The 14806-nt window shown below is 59.4% G+C and overlaps 1 protein-coding gene across 1 annotated transcript in view; it reads left to right on the forward strand.

The window, feature by feature from the left end:
• Positions 1-14806, forward strand: part of ADARB2 (adenosine deaminase RNA specific B2 (inactive)) — a 333884-nt gene that overhangs the window by 231708 nt on the left and 87370 nt on the right. Inside the window, exon 2 of the mRNA XM_038530219.1 lies at positions 13693-13779. Coding sequence (XP_038386147.1) covers positions 13693-13779 — 87 coding nt within the window. The remainder of the gene's footprint in view (positions 1-13692; positions 13780-14806) is intronic.

The raw sequence follows: 14806 nt of genomic DNA on the forward strand, positions 1-14806 counted from the left end.
GCCAGACTGGGCTTTAGCCCATAGATTTTGTGAATTATTAATTTTTAAAGGCAATTTGTGCTACATTTTACACTTGGATGGTATCCAGAGAGACACTGATTTCTAATCCAAAACTTGCAGGACTGAGTCACTTTGATTCATCTTTAATCTAAAGGCTCCTAAAGCACACACACCCGGAGACGGAAGCGCTAATGAATCCCTCCGACGTAATGTGGAAAGCTAACAAGCACTTAGTTAACATTTAGATCCGTGTGATAAAACGGGGAGACTTCATAGGTTATCTGAGCAATAACCTTGGGCAGCATAATTCACCCGGTTGTGCAAAAAGAGCCGTGGGGAGGGACAACGAGGGGTGAGTAAAGCCAGGGCGCCAGCAGCATCCCCGACCACCCTTCACGCACCTGCAGCCCCGGGCTCCCCGTCTGCCACAGCCGCACCGTCCACGGGGCACCTGGCCTCCCGCTCGGCTGGGAGCCGACGTATACCTGTCACGCTGATTGCCACTTGATTTTCTCACCAGCACATCGCAGGGAGGTTCTGCTCCGCACACGCCGTGTCCTAAAGTAGAATTACAGGCTCCATGGATAGAGCCCCTGCAGGGGTGAGATGACCGGGCGTGTGTGTGCATAAACCCCTGCGCCTACCTCATTCTGCTTAAAACCAGCTTCCCTTTCCTGAACTCCATCATGTGCTCGAGATCAGAGCTGGAGGGCAATCCTTTGCTCCCCCGGGCTATGCGGTTACACTTACCAAAAAAAAAAAAAAAAAAGAGACGCTTGGGGGGCTCAGAGGTTGAGCATCTGCCTTCGGCTCAGGGCATGATCCCGGGATCCTGGATCGAGTCCCGCATCGGGACTCCTCCCCTGCGAGGAGCCTGCTTCTCCCTCTGCCTATGTCTTTGCCTCTCTCTGTGTGTCTCTCATGAATAAATAAATAAATCTTTAAAAAAAAAAAAAAAAACAGGATGTAGGTAACCGGTTCGCAGCATAAAGCACGTGCAACAGAACGGAGAAATTCCCAAGGAAATCAATAAACATCAAGGCACAGATCCTTCCCCCCCCCCCCCGCCCCGCCCCAGACTATCCAAAACCTCAAATGTGCCAGAAAACAAAACAAGTGAACGAGCATCCAAACTGTACTAGGAAAATAAAACAACGAAATGACGCATCACTTGACAATGCCGGCGTCTTGCTGGGTTTTTCAGTGTTTTCGGAAACTCGACAGTGACATCCGTATATTTATATATAAACATATGTAATTGGAAGAGTTCGTAGAGTTTCAGGAATTTCGATGCTCTTTGTGGGTTATTTTTACAACTACCCTGTCCACGTGGTTCACCCTAAAACTACCCTGGGCGGCGAGCAGGACGTGATTTGGACCCGGGCGCGGTTCGACAGTGGCTCTTGCAGACATGAGCTTCAGTTCTCGCATCTACAGGGAGCGCGATACGGAACGAATTTACCCACGACGGTAGACGCCTTAGAGAACCGCCGTTTACCGCAGACGACTTCTCTTCCATCTGGTTTCCGTTGTTCCGTGGACACGTCGACGAGGCGGCCATCGGGAGAGCACTGCTCCCCGGCACCCGCGCCTCGGGGTCCCCGCCAGGGGACGTGCAGGGTGGTGTGGGGATGCGCAGGGACGTGCGGGGTGGTGCGCGGTGGTGTGACCCCAGAGACCCGGGCTGGCGGCGGCTGAGCCATGCTCAGTGGAGCCCGCAGGCCACGGCCCAGCCTGAACAGAGCCCACCGCTACTCCCTCCAGCCCGCGTCCTGCGTGACAAGAGGACGATCGTGATAAACTTGGGACTGCTGTGAGCATTAGGAGAGGAAACACCTGAAAGTGGGTGCTTCCCACTTTGTGCCGACACGGTCAACACGCAATAGGTATGCACTAGTGCTTCAGACGCGGGGTGCACGGAGGGGCTGCCCCGACCCCACCCCTGCAGTGGGGACTGGGCCCCGGGACCCCGAGGGCTCTGGGTGGGAGCGTCCACACCGGGTGCAGGGGGCAGGGATGCAGACTCCGCATCCCCACTCGGCCGGGACACCAGGAATCTGACCCACGAGGCTTCTAGGACCTGAGATTGAATTTGGACAAAAAGAGGAGCATTTTGCTTAAACAATCCATGCGTCTTTAAATGATTTAAACTAAAAAATAAAAAAATAATTTAAAAAAAATGAAAAAAGGGGCCCCTGGGTGGCTCAGTGAGCATCTGCCCTTGGCTCATGGCATGATCCTGGAGACCCGGGATGGAGTCCCGCATCGGGCTCCCGGAGTGGAGCCTGCTTCTCCCTCTGCCTGTGTCTCTGCCTCTCTGTGTGTCTCTCATGAATAAATAAAATATTTTAAAAAGTAATAATAGTAAATAAGTAAATAAATGAACTGACAAGAAATAAGCCCAGTCCCGTCAGCATCCCTCTGGGTCCAGGGATTTCAGGGAAGCAACGCGAGGCTCCCTGGGCTGCAGGCGAGGCCCCGGGGGGTGGTGGGAGGGACGCCTGGCAGTAAACCCGAGGGGCCGCCTGGGCTTGCACCCCTGCCCACGGAGTCGGCCCCGTGGGCGCTCAGGAAACCCACGGCCGAGTGGCGGAAGGACGTGTCCTCACCTAACGCAGGGGCAGCGGGAGGGCGGGTGTTCCCCAGGCCCGGTACGTGGTCGTCTCTGTGCCCGGCCTGCTGCGCCGGGGACACCGTGAAACGCCAGCGGAGCTGTGACAACCCAGCAAACGCGGGCCCCGTCTTTGCAGAGTTATGGGCCATCCGGACGCTCAAGGACAGGCTGTCAGCTGGCCGCCCGGGGACCCAGACGCACGGCCCCCATTATCGCTCCTGATGCGCGTCACCGCAGCCGGGCCTCTGAGACACGTGGAGAAATGTGTCCTCAGAAGCCTGACAGCCCCGAGGAAGGCCCCTCCGCCCAGCCCCCCGCGCGGACCCTTCAGCCCCCAGCCCCCAGCTGCAGCCCCCCCGGCTGCACTCGCTTGGCGGCTCCCGGAAACACTTCCCACTCCAAGGGGACGCCAGCCGCCTCCTCCCCTTGGGGCCCCAAAGCGGATGTTTTACTTGAAGGAGACCTAGGGCGCTCCCCACCACAGTCAGCGACAGACCCTAGTGGCGTGAGCCCTTGGCCACCTGGCACCTCCCCTGCTGGTCAGCCCTGGGCCCCCACGCTCGGTCCTGTGGGGGCCCCGAGAGTCCCCCGCACCCCAGTTCATGGGAATCAGGCCCGAAACCCGCTCACATGAGGACGCAGGCGGCAGCCCTACCTGGGGCGAGCTGGCCTCCTCCTGCCGGGGCGCCGCGGCCGTCTCCGGGACGGACAGCGGGACGGACAGTGTGACCGCCACGCTCATGAGGGTGGGTCAGGGCCCCCCAGGAGGCCCAGGCCCCGAATGCCGCATGGACTGAGACAGCCCCAGTGTTAAAACGACGTCACCACATCAGGGTCAGCGGCCAAGCTCTGCGGTTCTTCCCGCCGTCGTGCCTGGAGCTCCAGCCGCCGCCGCCGTGGGTGGGTGGGCGACGACACGGACGAGGTCACCCTGTCACGCAGGTGGCCACGGCCGTGTCAGCCACGGGGCGGATGCAGAGCCCTCCTGCACCTGCTCGTCGGTGGGACCGTCCCGTCTCCCCAGTGAACCAAAGCCAACCGGGCAAGTGCAGATATTTTCCATGTTTCATCCCGAGTGTTTACAGAGGGCGGGGGTGTACTTGGCTCCATGAGTGGAGACCAGTCTCTCAGAAGACCAGTCATGGTACTGGCGAGGGGCCACTGGCAGGATTCGGACCCGCATGGCTCCGTCCGGCCCCTCGTTCCATGGGAGCCATGCGGCGGCCTGGGGACCCAGCCTTTCTCACAGCCGCAGGGCTCAGCTCCAGGCCCACAGTCTCGCCCTGAACTCCCCAAGAAGGGGCTGCTGTGCCCCCTCTCGCCCGCCGGCTGGGGCCAGGTGCCCACGCCAGGAACAGCCGCACCTGCAGCCCGGGCTCTGCTGGACCCGCCACCAGGCTCCTTGCGCGCTCACCTCGCCGCGGCCCAGGCTCTGTCCGGCCCCGCGCCCCGCACGCCTGCCCTCCCACCCGGCCGGGAGTGGGGTTCCGGGGCTAGGCTCCCCAGAGCCGGCGCAGCTGACAGCCCGAGGCTGCTGTCAGGAGCAGCGTCCGCCCCCCCCCCCCCCCGGAGGCTCCGTGGGGAAGACGATGAGCCTGCCGAGCTTTCACGGGCCTGTACCCCGGGGCGGGATGGACGCCGACCCTGGGCCCATGCGGGGCGACTCCTCGTAGGCGCTCAACAAACACACAGCAGATGCTACGGGGGAGCGGACCTGACCACAGCGAGGCCGAGGATGGCGCCTCCCTCGATGCCCCGAGCTCCGCGCCGCGCACACCTTCACACTCACCTTCACACTCACCTCCAAGTGCGGCAGGCCCGGCCCGGCCCGGGACGGGGGGTGGGGGTCGCAGTCGCAGCCACCGCTGCGTGGGGTCACCCGCAGAGCTACGCCCCAGACAGGAGGCGGCTCCGCCTGCCCATAGCACTTCCCACGGGGCACCTCATGGAGCGGAAGCTCGGGCGATGCCGTGAAGGACGCGCTCCAAGGCCACGAGGAAGGCTGCGGCTCCGCTTCGGACATTTTCTTTTTTTTTTTTTTAAAGATTTTATTTATTCATGAGAGACACAGAGAGAGAAAGAGAGGCAGAGACACAGGCAGAGGGAGAAGCAGGCTCCATGCAGGGAACCCGACGCGGGACTCGATCTCGGGACCCCAGGATCATGCCCTGGGCTGAAGGCAGGCACCAAACTGCTGAACCACCCGGGGATCCCCACATTTTCAAGTCACGTTAGCACATCACCCATTAGGAGCCCCCACAAGCCCCTCGGGGGACAGACCTGCTTAATGTCACAGAACTGAGCATTCCTCAAGCGTATTTGCTCATGGAAGTGATGCCCGTCCTGGGGGCTTCAGCTTTAGTCTGGTCCTCGGAGCGCAGCGGTTCTGGGGGACGGGGCAGGCTGTGCCCAGCAGGGGGCTGAGGCTGCCTGATGGGGGCCCCGCAGCCCAGGCCCTGCCACCCTCATGCCAGGCTATATCCCTGGCATCCCCGGGTCATGGACCTTCTACCGTGTCACCTCCCTGCCTCCCCAGCTGGCGGGTGGGAGCCAGCAGGGCCTTCGTGCTCCCCAATGGGGTGGGTCATTCCTTCTAATCTCCACGCCCCGTGGGCTCTGTCTCTGAGGGACTCTCACGAATAAGCACGCACACCCCTGTGCTTCGGCTGTTTCATGCACACGCCCCACAGGCCCACAGAACCCGGCGGCCAGTGGAGTCTGCAGCCACAGGCCAGGCTCGTCCCAGGTCCAGAGCTCGGGGGTGGCACATGGGCTTCTGGGCGTGCTGTCCTCGGCCATGTCCATCCGAGTGGGGCTCTGGGTCGTGTCCCCATCTGAGTAGGGGCCCTGGGCCTCGGCAGCCCCGTGCCTGCACCTGGCCCCTCCCAGGTGGGAGACCCCAGTCCGGCTGCGGAGGCCTATGGACCGGGAGTGCAGGAGGGTGGCTGGCCCAGCCCAGCAGGAGCAGGAGAGAATCCTCCCTTCAACCCCAAAAGGCTGTGCAGGCCTCGACTTATTAGGTGAGGCCCACCCTTGCGAGGAGGCCTCTGCTCTACTCAGTCCTCCACTTCGAATGCTGGTCTCTTTTTTTTTTTAAGATTTTATTTATTCATCAGAGGCGCAGAGAGAGAGAGAGAGAGGCAGAGACCCAGGCAGAGGGAGAAGCAGGGTCCCTGCAGGGAGCCCGATGTGGGACTCGATCCCGGGACTCCAGGATCACACACCCGGCTGGAAGCAGGCACCAACCCGCTCAGCCACCCGGGCGTCCCTCGAATGCTGGTCTCGATGAGAAACCCCCTCATGTGTGGCCAGACCTCAGGGCTCCCGGGGCCTGGGCACAGGGACACCTACGATTAACCAGCACGACACGGCGTTTCTGTCGAGCAGCGGTCGCCACCTGACAAACGCATGACTCGGTGCTCAGAAAACCTGGCGACCTCGGGTCGGCGCTGGACTCCTGTGATGTTTTCCATCCCATGCAGACCTATGGTGCAGGGTGCAGCCTCCAGCGCGGGAAGGGTGGGAGGCGGGAAAGGTCAGGGATGCTCTTGGCTAGAAAACGCTGATCTGGGCAATCTTCTTATCCAATAGAAAAACAGAATGTGAAATCCTGAAATAAAAGGACTTTGGTTAAGCCCGTGTCCAAAGAAAACAGAGGGTGCTAAGGGAGGAAGCCCAGGGAGCTCTAAGGAACAACGGTGTTGGGGTGACTTTGCGGGGAGACACTTCTGTAGGGTTGGGAAACCCACCAGGAGCCTGTTACCTGCCCAGCGGGGCTGCGGCGAGGACCATGTCCAGGCTGCATGGGCATCAGGTCTGAAGCCGCAAATTCGCCGAGCGGAGAAGAGACGGAGCCTCTGGGCTGATGTGGAGGACGGTGTCCTGCACCCTGCAGCATCCACGCCCCGGCGCAGCGCCGCTGAGGGCCCGGCACATCCCCTGGGAGGCCTGGGCTCTCCCTGGTGGGGTGTGAACACGCACCTTCACATGTATGTACCTAAAACCTAAACGCACTTTGTCGCAAAGAGTCGCCTTGGTCGGTCGATCATTTGAGGGACAGTGAGCAGGGGGCACTGGCTTGTTTCTCCCCCGCGGCCAAAAATAAGCTGGGCTCGCAGGGCAGGGAACCCGTCCACAAGTGCCGGGTCTGCGACACTGTTCACAGCGCCGTGGTCGTGGCCCCGTGAGCCCCCACCGGGGTGCGTCCCACATTGGCGCGGGGACCGCTCGGCCATGACCCGGGAGCCCTCAGGGGCAGGACAGCATGCCCGGAACCCAGCCTGAGCGCAGTCGGGGGCCGTGTCAGACCTCCCACCTGTGCCGTCCGACTCCGGGGGCCGAGCTCCGTGGGCGGGGTGCTCGCGGTGATCTTGGCCTGGGGACTGCCCCCTGGGGACCGGGCGCCGTGTGGAGGGACCCCCAGAGTCCCGGGTCCGTAAGACCCGCACTGCCCGTCGCTAGAGCGCACTCCAGCCCCCGGGTCCTCCCGAAGCACGCCGAGGCTGGGGGGTGGCCGAGGGCAGAGCCCACGGGTCCCCAGGAGGCTCCACCCTTACTCTGCACCCCCAGCCCCAGCAAATCTCAGGGGAGCCTCCACCCCCCAGTCGTGTCCCCCCCACAAGGCCCACCCTGGCCTAACTGAGGTTCCCATCTAGGAAGGTCTGAGCCCCCCAGGGCAGGGGGAGGGGGAGGAACCTCTGCTCTCCCGGGGCAGCGCTGCTGACGAGGACCCGCCTCCTCTGTACGGGAGCTGTCTCTCTGTCTCTCTCCCTGTCTCTGTCTCCCTGTCTCTGTCTCTCACTGTCTCTCCCCCTCTCTCTGTCTCTCTCCCTGTCTCTGTCTCTTGCTGTCTCTGTCTCTCCCTCTCTCTCTTCTCCTCCCTCTCCCCCTGTCTCTGTCTCTCTCCTTGTCACTGTCTCTCTCCCTGTCTCTGTCTCTCACTTTGTCTCTGTCTCTCTCCCTATCTCTGTCTCTCTGTCTCTCTCCCTGTCTTTTACTCTTGCTCTCTCTCTCTGTCTCTCCCTCTCTCCCCCTCCCTCTCTCCCTGTCTGTCTCTCCCCCTGTCTCTCCCTCTCTCTCCCCCTCCCTCTCTCCCTATCTCTGTCTCTCCCTGTCTCTGTCTCTCTCCCTGTCTCTGTCTCTCCCTGTCTCTGTGTCTCCCCGTCTCTCCCTCCCTTCTCTCCCCCTCTCTGCCCTCCAGCTCATCTGTCCCAACCCAGAGGTCTGGCGTTGGTCTCACTGTGGCCGCCCTCTGGTCCCCCCCACCCTGGTCCCTGGGGCTCAGGGTTTCGGGCGCGATGCTGGTGCGCTTACCGGGGCGTGTGCAGGAGCCGCTCCTCCCCTCGGGGCGCCCTCCGCCCCCTGAGCTGGGTGAGCCCACCCCCCTTCCCGCAGGAGTCTCCAGCTCTGGACAGACGGCCCAGTTCAGCACATGGGGACGTGGCTGCCACCTGTCAGGTCTCGGCGGCCCGAGCACCTCCCGAAGGGCCCCTCCCTGACTTCCAGGTCCCCGGCCAGCGGCCGTGTCTCTGCATCCGTCCCTCTGGATGCGACTGGACCAGAGACGCGCAGCGGCCCTCCCCATCTGCGTCCTGGAGGCCGGAGTCCGCAGTCGGGTGGGCAGGGCCGGTGTCCCCGAGGCCTCCATCCTGGGTGTGCGGACGCCGTCCCCTCCCTGTGTCCCCGCGTGGCCGTCCCCCTGCATGTCTGTGTCCTCATCTCCTCTTCCCATGAGGACCTGGATCGGGGTCCATCCTGGATGACCGCGTCTTACCTTAGTCCCCTCTTCAAAGATCCCGTCTCCAGCTACGTCCCACCCCAAGGTCCTGGGGGTCCGGCTCCTGCAGGAGTTTCCAGGGAAGCCGTGGCTCACTGAGTGTGCGGCGTGGTTACTGCCCGGCCGCCTGCTGGCCTGCACCCTGATTCAGGGCCTCCCGTGGATGCTACTCGCCCAGAAGCTGCCCCGGGTCCTCACCCCCGTGACAATCAGACCTTCCCGTCGGCGACACAACCCAACGCAGACCCAGGGTCTCTCCTATAATGAGGCCTGAGCTCCCTGGGGCCGCTCGTCGGACAGCAGCTGGGGAGCCGCATCGAAAACACACATTCCTGAAAGTGCGTGAGAAAAACTCTTTGCCTTTACCCCAAAACCCTTACTCCTTGCCTCCTGCCTGAACTGAGGCTAATTATTTCCTTGCTTCCCCGGGGGCGCCCACCTGTCCAGGCTGGCCCATGTCTGTGTTTAGCTGGAAGTCACATCCACGAGGGACGTACCTGGACGCGATCGGAGCACACGGCTGGGAAGGAAAGTGGGTCGGGAGGGAGGGAGGCCATCTGTCCGGCCGTGTTCTGGCAACACGAGACCCTGAGACGGCGCGTGAGGGGGGCCGAGGTGCGCCGCCCGGGGGCTGCCGCAGAGCTCTGTGCCTTCCGACGGTCACCTTCCTCTCGGGGGACGCACGGGCCCCGGAGCCACGCCTGCTGCGGCCAACCAGACGGAGATAATTGTACAGAACTCGAAATTGTTGAGATGGGGGCGGCGCCAAAGGGCTCAATTCATGGGCCTCTTGAAAACAACCCGCGCCGGGAAGTAGTGGGCGCTGCTGGGAGGCGCAGAGCACGGGGTCAAACTCGTACATGTTCTGGCAATTGCGGTGTTTATCGGAAGTTGGGGCGGGCGTGCTGTCTCACATGAACGGACCGTCCAGGGAGCTCCGCGGCTCAGGCCCCGGAGGACTCCAAGGTGCTCGTCCTACTTGGTCAAGAGGCGAACACAGTCCTCACGGAGCAGGACCCAAACTATGGGCCCCTCCCTGCCCGTCCTGACCCCGCCGTGGGTAAGCAGGGTCCTCCCAGGCCGGGTTTATAACCCATTTTGTGATGATTTTCAGGTGTGGTGTGCGGTCGAGCTCAGGATTCACCTTCTCCAAGCTGGTGTACAGTTTTTTCAACTCTATTTGTCAATAAGACTTTCTTCTGCCCCATCGTGTGACTCGCAGATCTCTGTTGGGAATCCATTGACCGTATGCATACGATTCCCTCCCTGAATGCAGTTGTGTTCTGGCCTATTTATCTGCCTCTACGCCATGACCCTTGCCACTGGAGTTTGCTCTTTGTTATCAACATTCCCAGACTGTGGTCTCACATGGTTCCAGAGAAGAGCTCCCAGCCCCTGAGAGCACTTCCCCCAGGCTCTGAAAATACACAAAATCACTTCCAAGGGGCCACAGCCACTTATTTTGCAAAGAGCAATGAGGTCTCCAATGCAAATGTCCTGGATCCCTTCAGAGGATGCGTTAGAAAGGGCGCCGGCCAGGCCTCCCCTGGAAGTGACCCTTGGCCGGAGGGCAGCCCGGTGCCGCCCGGCACCTCTGCCAGCCCAGGTCGGCCGTCTCTCCAGTTGGGTCACTCTCTGCAGGTTTGCAGCAAACACTCTGGGTGCAGGGAGAGACTTTCCCTCCAGAAACACCTTCTCCATCTTCCAGACTTTGCAACGGGGGGTGGAGGGCTGCGGGAAGTGCAGGGAATTCTGTATGAGCCGGCTCCTCCGAGCTTGCCCCCAGACGTCCGGACCTGAGTAAAGTAGAAGCCCGGTCTCCATGTCCCTCCGTACCCGCGTGAGCCCGGCGTGGGGTGGTGCTGAGCCCAGTGAACAGAGCAGGCTGGACATCCGAGCGCTGCTCAGATGCAACCAACCCAACGCAGAGTGCGTCAAGGGAACAGCCACCAACAAAGACGCTGACGAGGAATCTTCGTTGCGATTTTTCCAAATAAAAAAAATGTAATCCTCGCCGTCTTTCCTAATGACACGCTACGGCTGCAGCCGGCCCCCTCCTGGCACAGAGTTGCAGGTGGGCCTGCCCAGCAAACGGGCCAGCCGCTCACTAGGTGTCCTGCTCTGTTCTGGGTCGGGGGCCTAAGCTGGAAACCTGGAACCCACAGCGCTGGAGGAGCTGCTAGGGCATGAAAGACGTCCCGTTAGATTTGATTTATTAAACTGGCAAAATATACACAATGTAAAATTTGCCGTCTTACCCGTCTTTAAGCATACAGTTCGGCGGCATCCGATACACACGGGTAGATACGTCGTTGTGCCACCACCGCCACCATCCATCTCCAGACCCTTATTTTCTCGAACCGAAGCTCTGTCCTCATTACACACTGAGCCCTTCACCCCCCAGCCCCTGGCTCCCACCGTTGCATTTCCTGTGTCTACGGATTTGGGTCCTCTGGGGACCTCGGACAAGAGGATGACATGGTGCGTGTCCTTCGGGTACCCGTTTATCCCACTCAGGCCCATGGTCCACACATGTCGTAGCCTGTGGCAGTGTCCCCTGCCCCATTTTTCAGGATGAGTAATAGTCCATTGTGTTGTCCGTTCATCTGCTGGTGGACACTCGGGGCCCATCCACCCTTCAGCGGCTATGAACACGGGTGTGCACGGATCTCTTTGAGACCTCACTTTAGATCGAGGCAGCCTTGCTGGTTACACAGGGGCTGCACCACCATTCCCTCCATCCCGACCCCTCCACACCGGCACCGACGCTCGCTACTTCCCAGTTGGCGTCTACACGGCAGCCATGCCAGCGGCGGGGAGGTGGCGTCCGTGTGCCTTTGGTCTGCATCTCCCTGCCCATGACAGTGTCCGTTGGCCGTCTGTCTGTATGTCTCATTTGGAGAAGTGTCTACTCAAGTCTTTTGCCTTAAATCTGGATTTCAGATAGATTGAATGATGTTCCTGGTGTATGTTTGCCCCACACAATACTGGAGATAGATAGATAGATAGATAGATAGATAGATAGATAGATAGATAGATAATTGATAGATGATTGATGATTGATAGATATAGACAGATAATAGATGATAGATGATAGATGACTGATAGATAATAGATGATTGATTGATAGATCATAGATGATTGATAGATGATAGATGATTGATATAGACAGATAATAGATGATAGATAATAGATGATAGATAGATAGATAGATAGATAGATAGATAGATAGACACTAAATAAGTATCTGGTGTTTACCCGAAATTCAATTTTAACTCAGTGTCTGGGGTTTTTATTCGATGAATCTGGCAACCCTTAGAAAGCAAGAACATTGAGGACCTGAAACAATCTTTAAATATTTCACAATTTTGCTAAGGTGAGCTCTGAAATGGTTTAGTGTATTTTTGTGGGTGTTTGGCCGGTAGCCCTGCTTTATTAGAAAAAAATGTAATTTCATTTTGAGATGCTCCAGACTAAATCATTTGAGCTTCACACTCTTTGTGTAACATTATTGGGCGCCCTTAATGAAATTATAACTCAAGCAAGAGATTTCATTCCCTTGTAGTAAATTAGCTTGGGCTGTAGGGTTTGGGAGAGCCAATCCCTCCCTGGCTTATTCTTCTCGTTCCGTAGAATGAAGAAAGAGCAGGCATTTTATATTTGAGTTATTTATTGTTCTCTCTGAGTGAACATTATACCGTTGCCCGTCCCTACTGGAAACAACAGCTGTTAACAGGCTCCTGAGTGAATTTCAATTGCGAGCTTCCCCGGCCTCTGGAAAGCCTGGGAAAGGGAGCGCAGGCTCCGAATTGAAAGAGAAAGAGCACAATCAGGGCCTGGTCTGGATGCCTGGAGGCGAACGGCGAGAAAGCCAGGAGTGGAGGTGTTGGTGCAGAGTCACAGGTGATGTGTGCACCAAGGGACCCTCCCTCCCGGGCCAGCCGTCCCCGCTCTGAGGACACAGGCAGATGGGCCCCGAGAGCCAGCGAGTTCCTAGAGATGCGTCTCCTGCCCCTGCGGGCCGGGCCAGGCCCCAGAAGAGCGGCAAGGCCCCTTGCTGGCCCCAGGACGCCGGGACAGGCGGGTGCAGGAGAATAGGGGGCGTGTGAGCCGTCCGTGGGCGCTCTCCTCCACCCCAGAGTAGGTTCCCCTGAGGACCGGGGCTCCTAGCCTCCCCTGGTGGTGGGGGGGGGGGGGGGGGGGGTTAGTTGGTGGAATCTCTATGGAACGGAGCTTTTCCTTCGGCCCCTTCATTAGTTGTTTTTCAAGTCTCCCAATTGCACTCCCATCCCACAATTCCCCGATCTTTCCGGCTGACAGATTGCGGGGGGGGGGCACTTGGGGGGCTCAGTGGGTGAAACGTCTGCCTTTGACTCAGGTCATGATCTCAGGGTCCCGGGTCGAGCCCCGTGTCGGGCTCCCTACTCAGTGAGCCTGCTTCTCCCTCTGCCTCTGCCCTGCTTGTTCCCGCTCTCTCTCTTTCTCTCAAATAAATAAAATCTTTAGTAAAGGGAGAGAAAGAGAAGCTGCAGGGCCTGATGTGGAAGCACAGGTCGTACAGGTCCTGAGCGGCATCCCCCAGGGCCAGCTGCTCGCCCCAGGCCGACCCAGGACAGGTGGTGCCTTCGCTCCCCCGTCACTGGGCCGCGGGTGAAGGGCGCTCTCTCGGGCTCCTCTCCCTGCTCGGCGGCGGGCCCATCAGCAGGGGCACAGTGGGGGCCTCCACCCCGCGCCCCTTCCTCCTTCGTGGGCCGCTGCTTCTCCTGCTGCCCAGATGCCGCCGGGTGTATTGTACAGCGTTAAAGTCCACCCTGGTGCATGCACCTCGAGCCCACAAAGCAAGCTCTCCGCTAACAGGGAGAGATGGTCTTGGCTCTGTTTGCACCATCCCCGTCCCGTCTAATGAGGGCTTTTTATCTTAACCCACTTCACTCCCTCTCTGTGAAGTGCCCTGGGTCCGAGGCGCTGCCCACCCAGCCTCCTGCAAGCCCCCGGGAGGCTGTTGCCCCAGAGACCATCGCTTTGAGTTTGGAGGAACACAGAACCAGAGGAGGAGAGATGCCAAAAATGAGAAAAGAAGAAAGATGGAAATCATAAAGTTTAAAATGGAACGGAGAGAGGAGTTTGATAAAAATGCTGTCAGAAATTCAATAAAAGACTGAACCAGAATGAAGTGGCTGAAACCAAAACGAGCTTTCAACCTCCCTTGTCCAAACCCTCAGTAATAAGAACCTAGGACAGCATTGAGTTTTTCTGAAACTCGATGTCAAAAGTGCATTTCCTGTTCTTCTTTTCTTTCCAGACAAAGTAAGCATGTTGTCAGCCTTGATCGCTCCCTTCAAGCACTTAAGCCCCGAGGCCACAAACACGGAGGATGAAGACAATCTAAGTAAGCGGCTCCCTTCCCTGAGCAGTCGCCCCCGGCGCACCAGGGTCCCCTACTGTCCCCAAACACGGAGACCCCTCGGGGTGACAGCATGGCTGTCGGGCTTCCTGGAGGAGGGGGCTCTACTCCCATCCACCCCTCAATCCCTTCCGCCTCATGAATCCCGTCCCCACCCGGAATCCTGTCCCTACCTAGAATCCCGTCCTCACCTAGAATCCTGTCCCCATCATGAATCACGTCCCCACCGGGGTCCTCCACCTGGAATCCTGTCCCACCCGGGATCCCGTCCTCAGCTAGAATCCTGTCTCCATGTACAGTCTCCTCTCTACCCGGGATCCCGTCTTCAACCAGGATCCTGTCCCCACCTGGCATCCTGTCCCACCGGGAGCCCCATCCCTACCATGAAATCCCGCCCCCACCTGGAATCCCCTCCCACTCTGGGTAGTAGAAAAACATGAACAGCGACTATAATTGAGCACTCGAGGGATTGCAGGGAAATGATCAGTCTCTCGACCCCCGCACCCCCCCCCCCCCCCGTCTTTCCTTTGTGCTTCCCCTTCAAAAGGAAGAAAGGAAGGGAAAGAGGGCGGGAAGAAGGTGAGGAGGGAAGACAATGAACAGTTTGGACGATTATTTAACAAGGAAAGAGCTGGACGGGTGCCTGCTTGCTGGAACATCTCTGGCTCGTGAGTGAGACCGGAGAGGCTCCAACACAGTGTGGGGTGGGGACGGGAGAGTGGGCTGGGGAGGGAATCCCGGGGGCCACGGGGGAGCCAGGATTGGTCTGTGTGTGCATGTGGGGGTCCTGGGTGTGTCCCGTGCACTGTCACCCCTAAACAAAGGGACGGCACACTCCAAACCACACAGACCCCCCTGCATGTCAGCGTCATGTCACAGATGGGTCACCGTCCAGATGTGGACTGCGCCCACGGCTTGCTGGGGGCTGGCCCACGGGGTAACCACAGGACCGCAGGGACCTGGACAGCAGGCACATGGGAGGCCCCACACAGGAGTGCCGTCCCCTCTGCCA

Source organism: Canis lupus, chromosome 2 (genome assembly GCF_011100685.1).
Source record: "Canis lupus familiaris isolate Mischka breed German Shepherd chromosome 2, alternate assembly UU_Cfam_GSD_1.0, whole genome shotgun sequence".
Taxonomy (NCBI): domain Eukaryota; kingdom Metazoa; phylum Chordata; class Mammalia; order Carnivora; family Canidae; genus Canis; species Canis lupus.